The 23,298-nt window shown below is 46.6% G+C and overlaps 1 protein-coding gene across 2 annotated transcripts; it reads left to right on the forward strand.

The window, feature by feature from the left end:
- Positions 1 to 3,736: 3,736 nt before the first annotated feature.
- atp6v0a2a (ATPase H+ transporting V0 subunit a2a) lies at positions 3,737 to 23,050 on the forward strand. Of its 2 annotated transcripts, none has more exons than XM_023801597.2 (21): positions 3,737 to 4,128; positions 4,841 to 4,984; positions 5,180 to 5,258; positions 8,434 to 8,531; positions 8,777 to 8,914; positions 9,117 to 9,214; positions 10,047 to 10,173; positions 10,420 to 10,502; positions 10,594 to 10,687; positions 11,099 to 11,311; positions 11,440 to 11,590; positions 11,680 to 11,819; positions 12,767 to 12,828; positions 13,360 to 13,450; positions 13,556 to 13,674; positions 14,158 to 14,368; positions 15,469 to 15,588; positions 15,689 to 15,802; positions 17,354 to 17,471; positions 20,728 to 20,899; positions 20,995 to 23,050. In XM_023801597.2, exons 2-21 carry the CDS (start codon positions 4,868 to 4,870, stop codon positions 21,101 to 21,103), a joined length of 2,454 nt encoding a protein of 817 aa, XP_023657365.2. In that variant the 5' UTR covers positions 3,737 to 4,128; positions 4,841 to 4,867; the 3' UTR covers positions 21,104 to 23,050. The 2 variants fall into 2 exon arrangements, with proteins under 2 accessions (XP_023657365.2, XP_023657364.2); XM_023801596.2 differs by having other exon boundaries at positions 3,738 to 4,128; positions 12,671 to 12,828.
- The last annotated feature ends 248 nt before the right edge of the window (positions 23,051 to 23,298 follow it).

The following is a 23,298-nucleotide window of genomic DNA, read 5'->3' on the forward strand; positions in this document are numbered from 1 at the left end:
ACATGGGAGATGTGAAGCCAGAGTGACAGCACTGGGAGATGTGGGGGGACACAGGCTGGAGGAATCCCTGAGCACCAGCAATCCAACAGCACATGGGAGATGTGAAGCCAGAGTGACAGCACTGGGAGATGTGGGGGGGACATGGGCTGGAGGAATCCCTGAGCACCAGCACTCCAATAGCACATGGGAGATGTGAAGCCAGAGTGACAGCACTGGGAGATGTGAAGCCAGAGTGACAGCACATGGGAGATGTGAAGCCAGAGTGACAGCACTGGGAAATGTGAAGCCAGAGTGACATCACATGGGAGATGTGAAGCCAGAGTGACAGCACTGGGAGATGTGGGGGGGACACAGGCATGAGGAATCCCTGAGCACCAGCAATCCAACAGCACATGGGAGATGTGAAGCCAGAGTGACAGCATTGGACACCCAGTTCATCCACAATAAATGACACAGATCCCCAACTCTGCACTGCACACTATAACCCTAGCTGGGGGTGGGAACTAGCTCTCAGGTTTGTCAGCATATGCTAGACTAAACAAGTGAGTTTTTATCCTTGACAAATATCAGGAGTGAGTGTGAATCTCGGACGTTTGCTAGTAGACTATGCAATAACTTTGGAGCCCCGTAACAGAATGCTCTGCAACCAAATGACAATCATTCTACTCCAGGCACCGCCAGGTAGCCCCCCCCTTGAGAGCAAAGCAAATGAGGGGGGTTATATGGAACCAGTAAACTGCTAATTTACTCTGGTGTTAGACCACTCAGTGCCTTATAGGTAAGCAGCAGTGCCTTGTATTCGAGACGAGACCTAACTGGAAGCCAGTGGCATCAGGCCAGTACAGGACTGACATGCACATGTTTCATAGTACTTGTTAGTACTCTTGCTGCAACATTCTGCACCAAATGGAGTTTATTTAATGATGCATAAGCACACCCAGCCGATAGCGCACTGCAACAGTCCAGTGTAGAAGTTATAAAGCCTGTTTCTTTGGTACACTGGAGCAAACATGTTCATCAATGCAGCCTGTTAGTTAAGGTTACAGTGAGAATTTAGACAATGGCTGAGCTACAGTGATGGAAACCCATCTTCTCAACTAGGTCAAAGCAGCTCCAATCACATCTACTAAACAATTCTACAAAGAATAACGGAATGCACAAGACTGACTATGAGGTTTGGGTTCAGGATTCAGGCTAATCATTTATGAGTGGGTAACACATGTTTTGTAATAGTTAATATAGTTATTAAATGCTCAACAATAATGTAATAATCAGTGAGCATGGTGCTGGGGTTCATTTCTGGTAGGGTTATTTGAAAGATCATTTCCTCTGAGATTAAAATTCATTGCATCATAAGCATCCTGCTACTCAATGCTTTGATGACACCTAAGATATTTTCACCTCAAAAACACAGTTGTTTAGTGTTTATGTTTAGTGGTTGTATACCCTGCTCTTTGCAGTCTAGTGATGCTGTTTTGTTGTTCTGTATATGTTGGTTCTCTGTGTCTCCTTACATACTGAAGTTTTATCAAGCCAGGTTCATATCACTTTATCATGGGATCACATTTGTAGATTTTATCTTTGCATTTTTAATTAAATTTAAGTTAAATTAATTTCAGTTTAAAAAATAGAAAGACCAGGAAGGACTGGGATGCATTTTATTTGCAGTTTTTTGACGTCATTGCAAAGTTGGATGGTTCAAGTAAAGGAAGAGTGTCTTAACATTGCAACTGTGTTAATGTGCCTCATTTAGAAGAGCTTTTGACCTATAAAAAAGCCTAGGCTAATTTTTCTATCCATCCATTGATCTACAAGTATTCATTAATCTTTTGGGGATTCAATCCTCAACCCTGGAAGTGTGAAACTATAGACTTAACTTGGAAGCCTCTGGCTTATTGTCTGTCTCTGAAAGTTAAAAGGTAACAGATACTGCTAGAGGGGACACAAAATGATAATCAGCCGTTTCTGTTTTGTGGTAGTGTAACATTTTAAAAACAATGTTGCTTTTACATATTTTGTTCATCTGGCTCTACTGGGAATTTCTTTCTTGAGTTACTAAGAATATACCAGATAACCAGTATCACCCTCATGATGGAATGACATCAGACTGACCTCATAATGTTCCTGCGTGCAGCATTAGGCACTTCCTGTTAGAGTCACATTACAGGAAATGACCTGGGTACAGTCACATTACAGGAAATGACCCGGGTTGATAACCCTCAGCCATAGCAGTCTGCGGGTTAGGGACAAGGTCAGGGTCAGCTCTGAAGTTATCCCAATAAAGTGATATCTTATTTTAATATTAAATTAACAGATAAATGTGACTTTTACTAAGAATGGAATTTGCAATTGTTATACAATGTGTGACTAACCAGTGTAATTATAATTAAATATTTTTACATTTCCGCTGTTAGAACACAGCAGTGTGTAATCACAAATTTACAGGTGTGTATGGCAAATACAGTCCGTGCTCTGTATCCATTGATAATTGGTTCCAGGATCCTGCAGATATTCAAGTCCCTTATATAAAATTGCACAGCATTTGCACATAACTTACACACATCCTCCTGTATGCTTTAAATCATATATAGACCAGTACTCTACTGTACTGGAAACGAAGGTTTGACGCAGTAACACATTGAGTAACAGCAAGTTACAAACCTTGTACTCATACAAAATATGGTTAATTCTAAGAACTTTAGAAGAACTTTCAAAATAAATGTAAGTAATCAATGTGCTGTTAGTACATTACACTGTACTTAGTAGTATAGGTGCATGAGAAAAAGGTGTCCAGGGAAGGGAAAAGGGAAAAGATCTATGACAGGGACATTTTTAGCTAAAGTGAGCATTTGTTGACCTTACAGTTACACAAAGTGACATTGCTGTCAGTAGTCTGTGTTTGTTTTTCAAAAACATATATTTTAATATTATGTTAATTAACTGCATTTTTTATCTCAGCAGAGTGGTATACGTGAAGCTTACCCACAGCTAATTAAAGACACAATATGAGGAAAATGAGGAAAAATAAGTACGAATACTTTGTGAGCATGCAGGAGTTGTGCTCACTCCATTACGGGAAGGACAAAATGAAGGGTGTGATGTGACTGATGTCAAATGTCTTGTTTATAAGTTAAATAAAACGTGTACAGTAGTTTATTCTACATTTCTGTTGTTTGATCAATTTTATGTACATATTGAAGATAGGGAGAGGGAAGTCTGGGTTTCCCTGCTGAGACTGCTGCCCCCACGACCTGACTTCAGATCCAGCGGAAGATAATGGATGGATGGATGGATATTGAAGATAGCCAAGGGGCACTTGGATGATGTGAAAATAGTCTACATCCCATCAGACAAAATGGTATAGGATGTATAAAATGCATTTTTAAACAAATGTCATTACACTGATATATTCATGAGTTTACCTACTCAGAATTAGACAAAAAAAAACAAAAAACGTTTTTTGCAATATCAGTGTGAGGCAAATTGAATTACCACACTGAAGACACCAAAGGCACTCCATATTGAGAAGGACCCAAATATTATAGCCTAATCTTTTGAGGTGCAGTAACGATTTCATTGCTTGGTGACATTGAAATAGCTTCATTTATCATACAGTTGCTTCACGTTATAGAGAATATGCAGGTTTTCCTGTAACTCTTATTTTAAATAAGTGAAAAGGCTTTTCGTGAAATACGATAAATATATTACGCATTTAGCATGTTTGGCAGTTAGCTTTGCCTGTTTATTAAAATGTGCGACGCGCAAAAATCAGCTTTCAACACATATACCGGAGCCAATTAATGAAAACATCAACGAAGAGAATAAAGAGCGCACAGGGTGCTTGGGATGCGGGAGCGGCGTTGCTAAGCAGCATCTGGGCCGCGGTCCTGGAGAGCATCATAGCTGCGCGGCCGCCAGCGGAAGATCGGCTACAGCTGCGGTGGGGACGGACGGGGGGTCGTCCGCAGTTGTTGCGAGTCTGTGATGCCGCGAACCTGTTTCTTTCCACTGATGTAAACGGTCCATTTCCCAGCGCTCCGCTGCGCCTAATGAAACGCCGTCAGGGAGGGAGACGGAGCTCCATGCAAGCCGTGCTGCCGATCGGCCAACACCGCATTCGTCCATTAGGTGAATATTTCGGCCGCCGAGATGTAGAAATGGTCAATGGCTGCTATATGTACTGTATTCTTGAAAGATGGCATCCACTGTGCAGGAGAGCCGTTAGTAACCCATTTTACCGTCGGACATCTGCTTATGTGGGTTGTCTGACGTCGCAGTTTGCTCGGTGAGACACGGTATATATATAGTTTACATATATATAAAATGGGCGCTTCTATTTTTCCGTTTCAATATTGTGACTCCAGTACGGCATCACCGTTCATTTTGGCCGGTAGAAATAGCATTTCCTTGCATGTGGTGAAACGCAGATAATACAAGAAAAGATTAATTCGATTTATGTAGTTATTTATAGGTATGATGAGCTGGCCGTGTACATGCAAGCATCCTGACCCGGTGTCTCCGTCTGTCCTGCTGCTTGCCTGCATGTCTGTGTACATGTCTGTCTCTCTGTCTGTCTCTGGGCCTGTTTGTTTCTCTGTCTGCCTGTTTACCTGTCTGCCTGGCTGTCTGTCTGTCTCCCTGTCTGTTTCTCTGTCTCTATGTCTGTCTGTCCTTCTGCCTGCCTACATGTCTGTCTGTCACGCTACCTGTCTGTCTCTGCCTGCCTGACTATCTCTTTGTCTCTGTGTGTCTGTGTGTCTCTCTGTCTGTCTGTCCTCCTGTCTGTCTGTTTGTCTCTGTCTGTCTGTCCACTCTCTCTGTCTGTCTGTCTCTCTGGCAGCTTCCCGCCCCGTGAGACCTGCAGACTATGGGGTCCCCTTTCCGGAGTGAGGAGATGTGCCTGGCACAGCTGTTCCTGCAGTCGGGCTCCGCGTATGACTGCATCAGCGAGCTAGGGGAGCTGGCCCTGGTTGAGTTCCGTGATGTGAGTGTGCCTCCCCAGGCTCCTCCATAATGCAGGGACACAGTGGCATGCGAAATGGCTGCAGTTTAAGGTCACACTTCTTCAGTTTTTGTGTTTCAAAGAGGAAAGAGGGGTGTTAGGTCAAGTCCCATGGCCCCCTCCCACACAGTCAGGCCTCCAGCCGCCTCTCATGCCCTCTTCTCTCTCCTGCTCCAGCTCAACCCCACTGTCAGCTCCTTCCAGCGCAAATTTGTCGGGGAGATCAAGCGCTGCGAGGAGATGGAGAGGATCCTTGGTGAGGCATCTCATGATTCAGAAAGAGCTCAGACTTGTACCCCACCCTGTACACCAAATTGTACTCCACCCTGTATCTTGCCCTGTACCCCACTTTGTACCAAACCCTAATCTCACACTCACCCTATACAGTGCCCTGCACCCTGCCCTGTGCCGCACCTTGTACCCAACCCTGTATAACACCCTGTACCCCACTCTGTACCCTGATTGTGTGTGTGTGTGTGTGTGTGTAAGGGAGCAGTGTATCTGTGTCTTTCACTAATAACCTTCTAGGCGTCCTGTTCATACACAGACATCCTACTCCCTTTACACTGCCCCTTAGTGCCCCTCAGTGCCCCCTTTACACTGCCCCTCAGTGCCCCTTAGTGCCCCTCAGTGCCCCCTTTACACTGCCCCTCAGTGCCCCTTAGTGCCCCTCAGTACCCCCTTTATGCTGCCCCTCAGTGCCCCCCTTACACTGCCCCTCAGTGCCCCTCAGTGCCCCCTTTACACTGCCCCTCAGTGCCCCTTAGTGCCCCTCAGTACCCCCTTTATACTGCCCCTCAGTGCCCCCCTTACACTGCCCCTCAGTGCCCCTTAGTGCCCCTCAGTAACCCCTTTATACTGCCCCTCAGTGCCCCTCAGTGCCCCCCTTACACTGCCCCTCAGTGCCCCTTAGTGCCCCTCAGTACCCCCTTTATACTGCCCCTCAGTGCCCCTCAGTACCCCCTTTACACTGCCCCTCAGTGCCCCTTAGTGCCCCTCAGTACCCCATTTATACTGCCCCTCAGTGCCCCCTTTACACTGCCCCTCAGTGCCCCTTAGTGCCCCTCAGTACCCCCTTTATACTGCCCCTCAGTGCCCCCTTTACACTGCCCCTCAGTGCCCCTTAGTGCCCCTCAGTACCCCCTTTATACTGCCCCTCAGTACCCCCTTTACAGTGCCCCTCAGTGCCCCTTAGTGCCCCTCAGTACCCCACAGTGTAGGGGTCGGTGTTAGGGCAAAAATATCATATCACAATTTCTTTAAGGCAGGATAACGATCCACAATCTCATCATGATTGTTTTTCATGTTGGTTTTTAAGTCTATTTTGCAAGTTACTGAACAATTCAACCCAAACTAATTCCCCAGTTTCAATTGTAGCTATATAAGGTAACAAATGGTAACATACTCAGCAGACTCTTACAAGTGTTTTCTTTTGAGGTGGTTAATATGGTTCGTCATGTTGTCATCTGTCAGCAAACCTTATATTTACAAATAACTGTTGTTTGTGCCATGTTGGTTTTTGGAAATCTAAACAACGAATCCAAAGTTACATATTGCCAGTGTAGAATTTCTTTTAGCGATCAGCTCCTCCATGTCGCCTATGGTGGTACATTGCCAAATAGGGAATGTATTGCATGTTGGGACGAGGGTGCAGAAGGAGGAGAGGAAGAAATCAAAGACATTACCTACTGTTTGCTATTACCTCTTTGTTGGTGTGTTGAAACGGAATCGACTGATAAAATAACTTTAAATGTGTGTATGAGCCATAGGAATGCAACTGATAGAATGTGCATGTGTAGTATGATGCTACCAGGCTCTCAGTAAAGGCAGATTGTGGATACATTTTAATCATTCACGATCTAATACTGTCAAACACACAACCCTACCTCAGTGTACGTCAGTGTCCCTTAGTGCCCTCTTTACAGTGCCCCTCACTGCTCCTCAGTACCCCCTTTACACTGTCCCTCAGTGTCTCTCAGTAGCCCTTTATTACTGCCCCTCAGTGCCCCTTAATACCCCCTAACATTGCCCCTCAGTGCCCCTTAATACCCCCTAACATTGCCCCTCAGTACCCCTTTACAGTGCCCCTCATTGCCCCTCAATACCCTCTTTACACTGCCCCTCAGTGTCTCTCAGTAGCCCTTTAATACTGCCCCTCACTGCTCCTCAGTACCCCCTTTACACTGCCCCTCAGTGCCCCTTAATACCCCCTAACATTGCCCCTCAGTTCCCTCTTTACAGTGCCCCTCACTGCTCCTCAGTACCCCCTTTACACTGCCCCTCAGTGCCCCTTAATACCCCCTAACATTGCCCCTCAGTACCCCTTTACAGTGCCCCTCACTTCTCCTCAGTACCCCCTTTACATTGCCCCTCAGTGTCTATCAGTAGTCCTTTAATACTGCCCCTCAGTGCCCCTTAATACCCCCTAACATTGCCCCTCAGTGCCCCTTTACAGTGCCCCTCATTGCCCCTCAATACCCTCTTTACACTGCCCCTCAGTGTCTCTCAGTAGCCCTTTAATACTGCCCGTCACTGCTCCTCAGTACCCCCTTTACACTGCCCCTCAGTGCCCCTTAATACCCCCTAACATTGCCCCTCAGTACCCTCTTTACAATGCCCCTCACTGCTCCTCAGTACCCCTTAGTGCCCCTCAGTGCCCCCTTTACACTGCCCCTCAGTGTCCCTCACTGCTCCTCAGTACCCCCTTTACACTGCCCCTCAGTGCCCCTTAATACCCCCTAACATTGCCCCTCAGTACCCTCTTTACAATGCCCCTCACTGCTCCTCAGTACCCCTTAGTGCCCCTCAGTGCCCCCTTTACACTGCCCCTCAGTGTCCCTCACTGCTCCTCAGTACCCCCTTTACACTGCCCCTCAGTGGTCCAAATGTCCCCCACAATCTAATAAATAACGTTGCGGGGACCATTTTTCAGGTCCTTACAAAGATCTGTGAATGCAATCAATAACTAAAAATTCCAAAAGTCTCGTATTTTGTTTGGTTACTTATGGTTTAGGTTAGGGCTGGGTAGGGGTTAAGGTTGTCATGTTGGGATTAGAGTTTTCCCCACAGAAAATGAATGTAGAGTCCCCACAGAGATATAATTATAAACCTGTGTGTGTGTGTGTGTGTGTGTGTGAGGGTGTGTGTGTGTGTGTGTGTGTGTGTGTCTGTGAGGGTGTGTGTGTGTGTGTGTCTGTGAGGGTGTGTGTGTGTGTGTGTGTGAGGGTGTGTGTGTGTGTGAGGGTGTGCCCCTCCAATAGACCATCCTCCCATCCAGGATGTACTCCAGCCTTGTGGGATTGCCTCCAGGCTCCCTTTGTCCTTGTACTGGACTCTGTTTGACATGTTGCTCCACAAAGCACCGTGGTGCTGTTGCTCTGGTCATGTAGGCTGCTGGTAGCCGGTAGTATAACGCGGCGTGTCCATGACAGGGTACCTGCTGAGGGAGATCAGGAAGGCTAACATCCCAGTACCAGAGGCAGAGGTCAGGCCTTTGGCTCCACAACCCAGACATGTCCTGGAGATAAGGGTGAGCTATGTCTGTCACCAGCCTCTCTGTTTGCCTGTCTCTCTGTCTGTGTGTCCCTCAGCCTGTGTTTGTGCCTGCCTGCCCATCTGTTTTTCCATCTCCGTCTGTTTGTCCCTCCTTGTTTGTCCGTCCACCTTTTCGGCTGTGTGCAGGCCTCTGTCTCTCAGTCTCATTACCAAGCAGCTGTTTGGAGAATTTGACAGTGTGCAGCGTGGTCCTAATTGTATGACCCACACTCGGTTCAGGAGCAGCTCCAGCGGCTCGAGGTGGAGCTGAGGGAGGTGGCCACGAACAAGGAGAAGCTGCAGAAGAACCTTCTGGAGCTGACAGAGTACACACACATGCTGAAGGTCACCCACACATTTGTGAAGCGCAATGCTGAGGTGAGCATGAGTCCCTTTGGCCGGCCCCCACTGGTTGTCAGCTTGCTTGCTTCCTGTTAGTCTTGAATGCTCCTCTGAGTCTGACTTTGTGACCATAACTCTCTCAACGTCACCCTGGGATTGTGACTGTCCCCGTGACTCCGTGACCATGACTCTGTGACTGTGACTCTCCTTGTGAGTCTGTATGTCTCTCCCTCTTCAGCGTGAGCCTTTGGGTCCTCAATATGAAGAGTTCCCCTCGCTGGAGAAGGACTCTGTGACAGGCTACACCAGCATGCAGCGTCTGGGAGCGAAGCTGGGGTAGGCAGCTCATAGTCACGCAGAGACACAGACACACCGAGATACAGGCAGACAGACAGACGGACACAGACACACCGAGATACAGACAGACGGACACAGACACACAGAGATACAGGCAGACAGACAGACGGACACAGACACACAGAGATACAGGCAGACAGACGGACACAGACACACAGAGATACAGACAGACAGACAGACGGACACAGACACACAGAGATACAGGCAGACAGACAGACACAGAGATACAGGCAGACAGACAGACGGACACAGAGATACAGGCAGACAGACGGACACAGACACACAGAAATACAGATAGACAGACAGACACAGAGATACAGGCAGACAGACACAGACACACAGAGATACAGGCAGACAGACAGACAGACACAGCGATACAGGCAGACAGACAGACGGACACAGACACACAGAGATACAGACAGACAGACAGACAGACGGACACAGTCACACAGAGATACAGGCAAACAGACAAACAGACACAGAGATACAGACAGACAGACACAGACACACAGAGATACAGACAGACGGACACAGACACACAGAGATACAGGCAGACAGACAGACAGACACAGAGATACAGGCAGACAGACAGACGGACATAGACACACAGAGATACAGGCAGACAGACAGACACAGAGATACAGGCAGACAGACAGACACAGACACACAGAGACAGAGAGATATAGATGCAACGAAACACAGAAACACCTAGAGACACTAACACAGATACACAGATACAGAGGCTTGGGGTTTAGGGTTAAGATATGCTCACTCCCCTCCTCATGGCATGCTGACCATCTTCCTGCTGCAGGTTTATCTCTGGGCTCATCCCCCGTGTGAAGGTAGAGGCGTTTGAGCGCCTCTTGTGGCGGGTGTGTAAGGGGTACATGATCCTCAGCTGCTCAGAGATGGAGGACAGCCTCAAGGATCCTGTCACGGTGAGATCAGCGGAACTCACTCATCCCAGGAGCTGCTCCGTATTACACAGTATCTGTATGAACTTGGTGAGATCAGTGGAGCTTAGTCATTCCAGGAGCTGCTGAGTATTACTCTGGGTTTAACCTGAAAGCGCATTTGTGACCTTGGATGGATACCCAATGCAGTTCTCCAGTAGTGCCATGTGTACTGATGCCCATGTGTTATTACTCTGCCTAAGCTGCATCCGTAACTTTGTGCATTTTCAGGGGGAAAGCACGGAGACCGTTGTCTTCCTCATCTCATTTTGGGGTGACCAGATTGGGCAGAAGGTCCAGAAGATATGTCAGAGGTAAGTTGTCTTATCTTTCTGAGTCTTCTGTGGACCTCCAACCCATTTAATGAACTCATGTAGGTCTCACACAGTGAGATGTTTCTCTTAGCTACCACTGCCACCTGTACCCCCACCCCGAGAGCGACGAAGAGCGATGTGATGTGATGGAGAGTCTGGCCACCCGCATCCAGGACCTGCACACTGTATGTATGATCTTGGCTGCTGTTAGCATAGCTTAGCATGGCAGAGTTGTTCCAGTGTTGTTAGCGCATTGTCACTCTTCTTAGGAAGCTCTACCTGATTTTTGATGCTGTGTATCACCTACTTGGGCATGCCAGTCATTTTGGACCAGATTCTGCACTGTTATGAGCCAGGAAATCACTGACCCTCCAAACATGCTGGGGCTGTTTAGATGGGAATGGATACCTGTACCGGGCACCTCAATACTACCCTGTCTGTGTTATGCTATTTGAGGCAGTACCTCATATTTGTTTTTAACTTACTATAGCGTTACTCATCACACAGCTGTTAATATCCACACATTCATGCATACTTTGGTCCAGCAGACGCGCCCAGTTAACCTCCCTATGGCATGGATCCCCCTTCTCCCCCAGGTGCTCAGTAGGACTGAGGAGTATCTGAGGCAAGTCCTGAACAAGGCCTCTGAGTCTGTCTACACGTGGGCCATCCAGGTGCAAAAGATGAAGGCCATCTACCACACTTTGAACATGTGCAGCTTTGATGTCACCAACAAATGCCTGATCGCAGAGGTGTGGTGCCCCGTGTCGGCCTTGACCACCTTGCGAGGTGCACTGGAGGAGGGCTCGGTGAGTGGGAGCCCTTTCGCTGAGGCAAACTCATGATGTTTTTGGGTGTTTTTCTGGTTTCATGGCTATTTCTCCACACACGTTTCTCTGGGTTGTTCCGGACCTTTAATAATTTACCCCCCCCCCAGAGAAAAAGTGGAGCTGTGGTTCCCTCCTTTGTAAATCGGATCCCATGCAGTGAAACACCCCCCACCCTCCTCCACACCAACAAATTTACCTCCGGCTTCCAGAACATTGTGGATGCTTACGGAGTGGGGAGCTACAGGGAGGTCAATCCAGGTGAGATGGGGCGGGATGAGAGGGGCTGAGGGCAGGCAGTTCCGCGGGATCTGCCCAACTGACTGTGTACTGCTCTGTCCGGTTCCCAGCTCCATACACCGTCATCACCTTTCCCTTCCTGTTTGCCGTCATGTTTGGGGACATGGGTCATGGAGCCGTGATGACTGTCTTCGCCTTGTGGATGCTCGTGCAGGAGAAGAGTCCGACTGTGAAGTGCCATAGGAATGAGGTTAGGGGTTATATGTACATGACCATTTCCTAGACCTTCTGTCGTCTTCTTTGGTTGTTTTTTGCTGTTATTTTTCTGTTTTCCATGTTGTTTTATTGTGTTCCTACAAGTTTGCTCGACCTTTTGAAGGATTTTTGTTTTTCCTGTGTTGTTTTCCCAGAGTCGTTTCTCCAGAATCTTTTTCTTGTGTTTTCTTTTCCTGGTCTTGTGTTTGTGCAGTGTTGTGTTCTTGGGCTTGATTGCAAGGTGTTGCTTTCCTGGAAATGTATCCACAGTGTTTTACTCCCGGAGCTTTTTTCACAAAGTGAGATCAGTCAGATAGATATCATGTTGGATTTAAGGCATCCCAGTTGAAATGGACTTTATCTTCATTCACTTACATTTACCCAGACTACCTTAAATCTGAGAAGTTATTTTGCTAACCCAAAAATCCAGCTTTGTGATATGGGCCCCTGGTGTTGTTTGCACAGTGGTGATTTCCTGGTGTTGTTTGCGCAGTGTTGTTCTCCTGGAGTTGGGGGCAGCGTGTGGCTCAGTGGGCTAAGCCGTGTGCTTGTAATCACAAGGTCGCCGGTTCAAACCCAGCCTCAGCACGTCTGTGGGTCCTTGAGCAAGACCCTTAACCCCCCAGCTCCCTGGGCGCCGCTACAGGTGGCTGCCCTTCGCAGACAGCTTACTCTACAAAGAGCAAGTTGAGGGAGGCGTAAAAACAATTTCCCCACGGGGATCAATAAAGTATCAATTATTATTATGTGCTTGGGTTGTGTGCACAGTGTTTTTTTCAGAGTTGTTTCTTCAGTGTGGTTTTCTCAAAGTTACCTGTCTGCACAATGTGTCCTCTTCTGCTGCAGATATGGAGAATTCTTTTTGAGGGACGCTACATAATTCTGATGATGGGATTCTTTTCCATGTACACGGGGCTCATCTACAACGACTGCTTCTCCAAGTCACTGAACATCTTCGGCTCAAGCTGGAGCGTGAGGGCTATGTTCACCCAGGGCCCATGGATGTAAGCACCCCTCCCTTGCTTCATTGGGGGGAAGCCCAGGAGGGACTGGGCAGCTTTAGGTTGACATACTGGCGTCGTTAGGTCCGATCACTTGGGGTCAATTATTTTAAGCCCTACCCCAAGTATTTTAGCCCCAATTCCAATCTTCCTTAAAAAAAATAAAACAAAAAAATAGTCAAGCCCCAGGTGAACTTGACGTAGCCCCTGATGTTTTCAATAGCTAGAGGCTCCCCTGGGTTCCCACCACTGCAAATGGTTCTACCAGCAGCCCCCACTTTTCTATATGACATCCGTTTATATGGTTTATTCACAACGATACCAGTTCGGTTTCTATACTGTAGTTTACTTGAATTCTTCAGATGTATGAAATTTTTGATATAGCAGCCAGATACATTGATGTGAATCTGAGCTATACCCTTGCCTAAATGAATCCATTGTGCACCAGTAAAGACCATGTTGAGCTGGACAGCTGGCCCCCAACGCTGGGTATAGTCTGCGCTGCCTCTCATAACCTGTGTGCTTCCTCCTAAGGAATAAAACTCTCCACACAAACAGCCTCCTCACGCTTGACCCTAACATCACAGGTGTCTTCGGTGGACCGTACCCTGTGGGAATTGATCCAGTGAGTGCACGTGCCTATGATGCTGAAACATATGCACGCACACGCGGGCTGCACAAGCATGCCTGTACTCTTGGGTACTTACCTGCTTCATGTCCCTTCTGTTAGATTTGGAACTTAGCTTCAAACCGTCTCACATTCCTCAACTCCTATAAGATGAAGATGTCCATCATCCTAGGAGTTTGCCACATGACCTTTGGGGTCATCCTAGGGGTGTTCAACCACATGTGAGTGTCCAGTGTTTCATTGCCATAATGATAGTAATGTAATTTTACAGACTGTCATTTTTCAGAAAGTCTGGAGGTTGGGTTGTCCTTTACTGGCATCTGGAACTAAAGTCTTGAGGCTGGTCTTCCTTTTATTGGCATCTGGTACTATAGTTCGGAGGCTGGTCTCTCCATTTCTGGTGTCTGGTACTAAAGTTTGTAGCCTAGCCTTTCCTTTACCGGCATCTGGTGCTAATGTCTAGAGCCTAGCCTTTCCTTTACTGGCATCTAGTACTGAAGTTTGGAGGCTGGTCTTTCCTTTACTGGTGTCTGGTACTAAAGTCTGGAGGCTGGTCTCTCCTTTACTGGCAGCTGGGACTAAAGTCTGGAGGCTGATCTTTACTTTATTGATATCTGGTACTAATGTCTTGTGGCTGCTCTCTCTCTTTTACTGACTTCTGGTGCTAAACCCCTAATTTTGATTTGTTCTCTGCATTTACCCAGCTATTTCAGGCGTAAATTCGCCCTGTTCCTGTTATTCCTGCCAGAACTGCTCTTCCTATTGTGCCTCTTTGGCTATCTGGTCTTCATGGTGGTCTACAAGTGGTTGGCATTCTCAGCGCGGGACTCCTGGCTGGCACCCAGTATCCTCGTCCACTTCATCAGTATGTTCCTAATGCAGGGACAGGCTCTGGAGCCCCTCTACCCAGGCCAGGTGGGAGTCTCGTCAGGCAAGCCTTTCTGTGGCCAGGCCTCAGGTCACTCTGCCGCCGGATTCTGCGATGGCCTGATGACTCAAACCTATGCTTTTTAGTCATTCAGGCAGGATTTCTCAGAATGCAGTGTTCCCAGCTGAAAGGAACGTCTGGAGGACTCTTGAACAGGCTAATATAAGAAAAAGTCACAGGCCTGTCTGCATCAGCAGCCATCTGCTTAAGAATTGTGCCTTGTTTTTGTGTAGCATATTCACATTTATTTTCTAACTTTTTTTTTTAATCATAGAATAAAGTTCCTAGGTCGGAAAGGATCTATAGGTGTTCTAATGGCCTTGGTTCCATCACCAAAGGTGTTGAAGGATTACTGCCCTGAGGCCCATACTTAGTTATGAAAGGGTTTAATCAAATAGTTAAGAGTAGTTTATTGGCCTTGACACAGAATGTAATTCACCTACGGCAATTTGTGTATCAAGCAAAGAAAGGAGTAGAGGCTGCCGGAATATCGGGCATTGACCTTGGCACTTTATTTTGGCTGGTTGACTTCCTAACAACTGAGAGAACCCATATTAACGACACTTTGTCTGAGGACCACCTCAGTGTGCACACAGGACCACCTCAGAGTTACGATGTGTCACATTTGTTATTTGTGCTCTACAACAATGACTGTCAAAGTATATTTTAGTCAAGGTATTTAATCAAGTTTGATGATGATTCAGTGATTGCTAGTCTCCAACAGCATCATACAATAGGCCATGGTCCGGTCCTGGACTTAGTTATCAGTTGCTATAAAGATTCATATTTTCAACTCGATCGTTCTAAGACAAAAAAAGATGCTTATTGACTACCACCGAAATCCATCTATCAATAAATAATTATAATATATATTTTTAAATTATTATTATTTTAAATGTATTTATATCTGTGTTGGTTGTGTTGACTGCTGTCTGCAAATCAAATTGCCCTTTGGAGTCGCTAAAGACGATCCAGTCCAATTCAGTCCTTTACACAAAATGAATGGCAGTTGAGGCTCCTCTCGGCACAGCTGCTGATTCCCGTGGGATTGAGGGTAACACTCTGTTCATGTCCTCTGGTCTCACAGACAGGCCTGCAGGTGTTCCTGCTGCTCGTGGCATTCCTGTCCATCCCAGTTCTGCTTCTGGGAAAACCACTGTACCTTTACTGGCTACACCAGGGGGGCAGGAGCCTGGGGGTGTACCGGGTGAGTTTCTGAGTGCATCTGAGTGCTTCGGGGTACAGACCCATGAAGCCATATGTGCCTGTGTTCAGCTTTATGGACGCGTGTGTGTGTTTGTGCTCAGGGCTATGAACGGGTGCGTCGCGGCAGTGAGGATGACATGTCTGTGATGCGGGACCATGACGCAGAAGAAGGAGGAGTCCACAGTGATCCTGCCAGCAGGGAGACTCAGCCAGAGGTCAGAGATGAACACAACCATAGATTAACCACAAACAGGAGAACAATAACACAGGTCTACAAAAAAAAATCAGGTGCCAAGGTTTTTTGAATGGATTTATGGTATTTTGAGGCTGCTGAATCCAAAAATCCCATTACTTTTGCTGAATTGGTTCTAGTTTTTGAGATAATGGACATCCATGAAAATAATGCATTCCCCCAATGCGACTTGTGTGTGATAACCAGTGTGCGAAATACCCGTCAATATTTGGGGGGGTCCCCATATCCCTATTGCTGCGCAATACCGATCTTGAGACCCCCTTAAAATTTTGCTTTTGAGACTTTCAGTGAGTCTCACGGGTTAATCGGGGGTATCGGACCCCCTGGACCCCCCTGTATTTTGCACACTGGTGATAACAAATGCAGCAGCTGTTGGTCTGTCTTTTGACTCAACGGTGTCTTAGGTAATGAAATATCAACAAGCCACTGCTGGACAAGAACAAAATCATTCTCCCACCGCTTCATATTAAGCTGGGATTGATGAAGCAGTTTGTTAGGGCTTTGGACAAAACGGGTAATTGCTTCAAGTATATTTGTAGATCATTCCCTGGACTGAACATGGAAAAACTGAAAGCTGGAATCTTTGATGGTCCTCAGATTCGTACACTCATGAACGATTCCAATTTTACCAAATGCATGAATGACACAGAGGCTTCGGCCTGGAAGAGTTTTGTCTCTGTTGTGAAGAACTATTTGGGTAATCACAGAGCAGACAATTATGAAGAATTGGTGCAAGATATGCTTGCTAACTTCTGAAATTTGGGAGTTAATATGAGCATAAAGATGCACCATCTCCATAGCCATTTAAACAGATTTCCAGATAACCTTGGAGACTTCAGCGAGGAACAAGGCGAGAGGTTCCACCAGGATATGAAGGTGATGGAGGAGAGATATCAAGGCAGATGGGACATACACATGACGGCAGACTACTGTTGGGGTCTCCAACGTGATTGTCCTGATGACACACATAAAAGGAAATCGCATATACAGTGTTTTTTGAATCATTGACATTAGTAACAATTAATAACTAATTAATATTGTACTACTTAATCAAATCATACATAACTTTTTCCTGTCACTGTTAGATATTTTTAATTTCTTTTCAGGTTGATGTTAGACTGTTTACTTACTAGTTGTAACTAAAATAAAAATATTCTTGCAATTCTGAATGCTGTTCAAACGTGTTGCGTTAATTAATTAACTATTAAATATCTCAGAACTAGAACCAATCTGGCAAAACGAAGTCATATTCTTAATCAGCACCATAAACTTAATATAAAACCTTTCAGACATCATTGGCACCAAAATCACTGTATACCAGTGTAATGTATGACCTCATACAACATACACCTGTGTGTCACTCTCATGTCCGCTGAAGATAGTTGTCCTGCTCAGCTGTGTGGATCCTGTAGCGATAGTGGGTTCAAACCTGAGAGAAGTGACTTAAGCGCTTGGGTTGACATGCCAGTAGGAGGCAGTACAATGAATCACAGGCTCTTCCTCTCTGTGGCAGTTTGATCTGGGAGAGGTGGTACTACACCAGTCTATCCACACTATGGAGTACTGCCTAGGCTGCATCAGCAACAGCGCCTCCTACCTGCGGCTCTGGGCATTGAGCCTGGCACATGCGCGTGAGTACTCACCACAATGCCAGTAATACACAGTTCATGTATGCATATAGTTATAGAATGGTTATGGTGCATGAGTGTATATGACTAACACACTGCGGCTATGACTGTGATGATCTGTGACTTGTGATGCCTGTGACTTTGTGTGACACTGTAAAACTGTGATTTAATGTAAGGCTCTGACACTGTCTGGCTGTGTGTGACTGATGGTGTAAAGGTCAAACTCTGCCTGTGTGTGACTCTGAAAGTTCTGTCTGACTGCATGTGTTCCTGTGGGCGCAGCACCGGCTGGAGAAGCCTGCAGGCTCCATTGGGATGTGGATCGGGTGGCAGTCGAAGGCACAGGTCTTGGTGGACTGTTACCCGGCTACCGAAACTGGCTTTATGGACATGGAATGTAATCTCTCTGGTGAGGAGGGAGGCAAAGCTAGTGTGGGAGGTACAGAGATACCATTTAGATCTCCTGGAGAGGGGCCAGACTCTATTCCACTCTGGAGTTACCTTGGTTTGGTCAAGAGGGCTGCCTCCCTTTGACGAATTGGCTCTCACTGTTTTCTGTGCTTATTCACCAAACATCAGTTCAGAGGATGTGGGTAGCAATGATAAAACCTGGGAGGGTGTGACTGGGAGGAAAGACCTGTCCGAACTGAACAACTGGGTGGAGCTCTGTTATTGGACCTCTGTGCTAAGCACAGTTTGTTCATTATGAACACCATGTTTGAGCATAAGGGTATTCATTAGTACACTTGGCACCAGAACACCCTAGACGGCAGCTCGATGATCGATTTTGTAGTCATATCATCAGAACTATGATTGTGCATCTTGGACATTTGGGTGAAGAGAGGAGCTGAGCTATCAACTGATCACCACCTGGTAGTGAGTTGAGTCAGATGGTGGGAGAAAATGCCGGATAGACCTGGTAGACTCAAACGTATAGTGTGGATGTGCTGGGAGTGTCTGGCAGAGGCCCCTGTCCAGGAGATCTTCAACTCACACCTCCACCAGAACCTTTCCTGCATTCCAAGGGAGGCTGGAGACTGAGACTGAACAGGCCGGGTTCTATTCCTCCATTGCTGAGGCAGCTGTGCAGAGCTGCGGCAGTAAGGTTGTTGGTGTCTGTTGCAGCAGCAACCCCCAAACCCAGTGGAGGACACCAGTGGTAAAGAAATCCATCAGGCTGAAGGAGTTTTTCTGAGCTTGGTTAGCTTGTGGGGCTCAGAGGGCAGCTGACAGGTATCAGCAGACCAAGCAGAGCACAGCTTTGGCAGGTGCAAAATCAAACATTTGAGTGTGAGAGGAGTTTGGTGAGTAGCTGCTGCTCTGCATCATAAGTAACCAGCATAGGTGGTTTGGAGATCTGTCTAGGATGCCTCCTGGACGTCTGTGTGGGTGGTGCCCAGGACATGCTGGAGACATTATATCTCTTGACTGACCTGAGAGCAGCTGGGTTTCCCCCTGGAGGAGCTGCAGAAGGTGGCTGGGGAGAGGGAGGAGGTCTGGGCTTCTCTCTTCAGACTGCTGCCCCTGTGACCCGGGCCCAGATAAACAGTGGAGAATGGATGGATGGATGACTGTGTGTGACTCTGTGTAAAGGTATGACTATGGTTATACAGTATGTGACTCTGTGTAAAGCTATAACTGTGGTTATGTGTGACTGTGTAAAGCTATGACTATGGTTATGTGTGACTGTGTAAAGCTATGACCGTGGTTATGTGTGACTGTGTAAAGCCATGACTATGGTTATGTGTGACTCTGTGTAAAGCTATGACTATGGTTATGTGTGACTGTGCAAAGCTATGACTATGGTTATGTGTGACTGTGTAAAGCTATGACTATGTTTATGTGTGACTGTGTAAAGCTATGACTGTGGTTATGTGTGACTGTGTAAGCGATGACCGTGGTTATGTGTGATTGTGTAAAGCTATGACCGTGGTTATGTGTGACTCTGTGTAAAGCTATGACTATGGTTATGTGTGACTTTGTAAAGCTATGACTATGGTTATGTGTGACTGTGTAAAGCTATGACTATGGTTATGTGTGACTGTGTAAAGCTATGACTGGTTATGTGTGACTGTGTAAAGCTATGACTATGGTTATGTGTGACTTTGTAAAGCTATGACTATGGTTATGTGTGACTGTGTAAAGCTATGACTATGGTTATGTGTGACTGTAAAGCTATGACTATGGTTATGTGTGACTTTGTAAAGCTATGACTATGGTTATGTGTGACTGTGTAAAGCTATGACTATGGTTATGTGTGACTGTAAAGCTATGACTATGGTTATGTGTGACTTTGTAAAGCTATGACTATGGTTAGGTGTGACTGTGTAAAGCTATGACTATGGTTATGTGTGACTGTGTAAAACTATGACTATGGTTATGTGTGACTGTGTAAAGCTATGACTATGGTTATGTGTGACTGTGTAAAGCTATGACTATGTTTATGTGTGACTGTGTAAAGCTATGACCGTGGTTATGTGTGACTGTGTAAAGCGATGACTATGGTTATGTGTGACTGTAAAGCTATGACTATGGTTATGTGTGACTGTGACTAGGGCTGCACGATTTGGGGAAAATATCGAATCGCGATTTTTCTGACAAAAATTGCGATTATGATTTGATTTGCGATTTAATTTTTTATGTCAAGCTTCAGTTCAATATTCAGTGTGTAGTAATTTTAAAATATATGACGCCGCATGAGATACCATCAGTATTAACTGGTCTATATTCTAATGCAAGGATGAGAATTTAAAGATGTGAATGTGTTTGTTACTCGGACAAATACCAAACGAATGATTAAACATTATATGCGTCTCTTTTTGTATGTTTTCTAAATAAGACCGTGTGCGCATACCCAACTGTAATAGCGATTAAAGCGATCTATTCTTTTAGTATTTATGTTAAAGCAAGACTTTTATTTTATTACTGTTGTGGGATTAATCTTTGGAAACACTTAAATTTAATAAGCACAAAAACATATGACATAAACATGACTGTATTGTAGGTTTTACGGCTTTTTTGGAGGTCACCGACTCCGCTGCTGTGAGAATTACTGACTGTCTCGTTGTTTTGATGGGTTAGCGGTATACTAATGCTATTGCCTATTAACAAAAACCAAAGGTATGATACGCTGAAGAATATTGCAGCTGGTGTTTAAAAGGAGCTCGCCGGTTCTATTGGTAAGCTATGACTGTGGTTATGTGTGACTCTGTGTAAAGCTCTGACTCTGGCTGCCTGTCACTCTGCGGCTGTCTGGCAGAGCTGTCGGAGGTGCTCTGGTCCATGGTGATGCGTCCTGCCCTGCGGCTGGACTCTGGCACCGCCACCTTCCTCCTGGTGCCCGTTCTGGGTGTGTTCGCCACGCTCACAGTGACCATCCTGCTGCTGATGGAGGGTCTGTCCGCCTTCCTGCACGCTCTCCGGCTGCACTGGTCAGTACAGACACACTCAGGCAGCCCTCGCTCACTCCTATCCCACTCCTGTGCCCCTGTTTCAGTCTCACTCCTTGCAATGTCTCATTTCTCAGGGTGGAGTTCCAGAACAAGTTCTACAGCGGTGCTGGCATAAAGTTCGTCCCGTTCTCCTTCTCCCTCCTGCCCTCTGTCCTGGAGCAGGACAGCTTTCTGTCTGACTGACTGAATGTGACTGAAGTGTATCCTCTCTGCCGTCGCTCTGGCAACACTGCGCCACTGCTCCGCAGTTTGGACCAGCAGAATCATGTCTTCAGTCTTCGATGTCTGATTTTCTTTAATTGTTTGTTAAATTTGACTGTGCACACCCCCACCTAATTGGAGGCAGGGGTGTGTGTTTTATATACAGTCTGCCAAACCCATGGCTTTCTTAGTACAGGTAATGTGGCACCGACTGGAAGAGAACCAACATCCTGCGGTTCCTATTTGGTCTGTAGGAGGTACTGTTGCTATCTGCAGCCAACTGTGGGGGCTGCGGCAGGCATTCAGAAACTGCCGCTGATGAATGCCACACCCTGATGGGCCCGTGTGTGCGAAGTGCCAGATTCCCTCTGGACAGGACTTACTGCTCCGCTCTGCACTGCAGTGATACCGTGAGACCGGCCCTCAGACAGCTTGCCTTCTCTCGTGTGCTTCGCACGGGGAGGCCAGCTTGCTTTCTCTTGTGTGCTTCGCACGGGGGGGCAGCTTGCTTTCTCTCGTGTGCTTCGCACGGGGGGGCAGCTTGCTTTCTCTCGTGTGTTTTGCACAGGGGGGGCAGCTTGCTTTCTCTCTTTTCGTGTGCTTCGCACGGTGAGGCCAGCTTGCTTTCTCTCGTGTGCTTTGCACGGTGGGGCCAGCTTGCTTTCTCTCGTGTGCTTCGCACGGTGAGGCCAGCTTGCTTTCTCTCGTGTGTTTCGCACAGAGGGGCCAGCTTGCTTTCTCTCGTGTGCCTTGCACGGTGGGGCCAGCTTGCTTTCTCTCGTTTGCTTCGCACGGGGAGGCCAGCTTGCTTTCTCTCGTGTGCTTCGCACGGTGAGGCCAGCTTGCTTTCTCTCGTGTGTTTCGCACAGAGGGGCCAGCTTGCTTTCTCTCGTGTGCCTTGCACGGTGGGGCCAGCTTGCTTTCTCTCGTTTGCTTCGCACGGGGAGGCCAGCTTGCTTTCTCTCGTGTGCTTCGCACGGGGAGGCCAGCTTGCTTTCTCTCGTGTGCTTCACACGTGGAGGCCTGGAGTCAAAGTGGCCGGAAAGCAGCTGGCGGCTGGTACTTTCCACAGAGTCTCTGCCATCATCCACTGTTGTCTATGAAGTGGATGTTCAGCAGGAAGGCTTACAGGCTGCCGTAGATGAGGGGTGGTGCTGTGAGGCCTGAATATCACTGAGCGGACATGTATGGTTCTGGAAAAAATTAAGAGACCAGAGCAAAATTTTCAGTTTCACTTATTTCTCAACTAAAGCGCCTGTGTAAAATATATTTTTTTTGCAAACTCCAGCCTGGCTCTTCCCTGCTTTTCATTGTTGAAGGGCTTCTTCCTTGGTTCCTTTTGAAGGTCACTTGAGGTCATCGTCCGATTTATGAGGCACTGCCGGATAAGTTGATGGTCATCTCCGGCATTAGAAAGTTCCTTCTGTCTTCTACTTGGCTGGTTTTTGGTCATTGTCTGTGTCTCCTGCTTCACCTTGTTCTTGTGTACTGCTGACTTAGAAACTTTGAGCCTGGAAGCAGCCTGCCTCACAGTGTAGCCTTCTGCCAGCAGCACCAGGATTAATCCAGCATTTAAAAATGCATATTTTAAAAAATATATAGCCTATAGTGTGGTCTCTGCATTTTTTCCAGAACTATATGTGTGAATAGGAGCGTCAAACACTATTCTGTCCACAAGAGGGAGCCAGTATAACAGCTTGTGTGCGTCACACAAGTGAAATTAGGAGTGAAAATAATCTCTGATTTTAGTGTTTTTTGTTTTAATATTAGAGTTATATGTTCACTTACATTTCTGTTATATGATCATTGTGCTATTGCTAATGCACTGGATATCCAGACAGGAGACTGTGGCCATCTGGGCCGTCTGGCTATATATGAACCAGTTCTGTGTTTTGCCTAATTATAAGCTAATAAACCTCATTACTTTCATTTCTCCCTGATCCAGTTTTGTCTGGGGACATGCTCAGTGTGTTCTTATTTAATTTTGGTGATCTTTCTGCAGTTTCTTAATCATAATTTTAGGTAAATTCAGTATTTGGCTTCCTATGATGTTTTGTATGTCAATGGTGTTTATATCTGGCCAATGGATTAAATAGAGCATACAAATAAATGTTCTGGGTTTATATTGGGTTAATGTATACTGTGTGCTACAGTCTTGCAGTGCACCCATTTTTATC

The sequence above is a fragment of the Paramormyrops kingsleyae genome, chromosome 7, assembly GCF_048594095.1.
Source record: "Paramormyrops kingsleyae isolate MSU_618 chromosome 7, PKINGS_0.4, whole genome shotgun sequence".
In the NCBI taxonomy this organism is placed as follows: Eukaryota; Metazoa; Chordata; class Actinopteri; order Osteoglossiformes; family Mormyridae; genus Paramormyrops; species Paramormyrops kingsleyae.

Bases quoted from the DNA above. Each gene is read 5' to 3' on its own strand.
- atp6v0a2a (XM_023801596.2), top strand. From the start codon at position 4,868: ATGGGGTCCCCTTTCCGGAGTGAGGAGATGTGCCTGGCACAGCTGTTC. The intron at 4,985-5,179 runs GTGAGTGTGCCT...CTCCTGCTCCAG, and splicing joins CCCTGGTTGAGTTCCGTGAT to CTCAACCCCACTGTCAGCTC. The intron at 20,900-20,994 runs GTCAGTACAGAC...CTCATTTCTCAG, and splicing joins CACGCTCTCCGGCTGCACTG to GGTGGAGTTCCAGAACAAGT.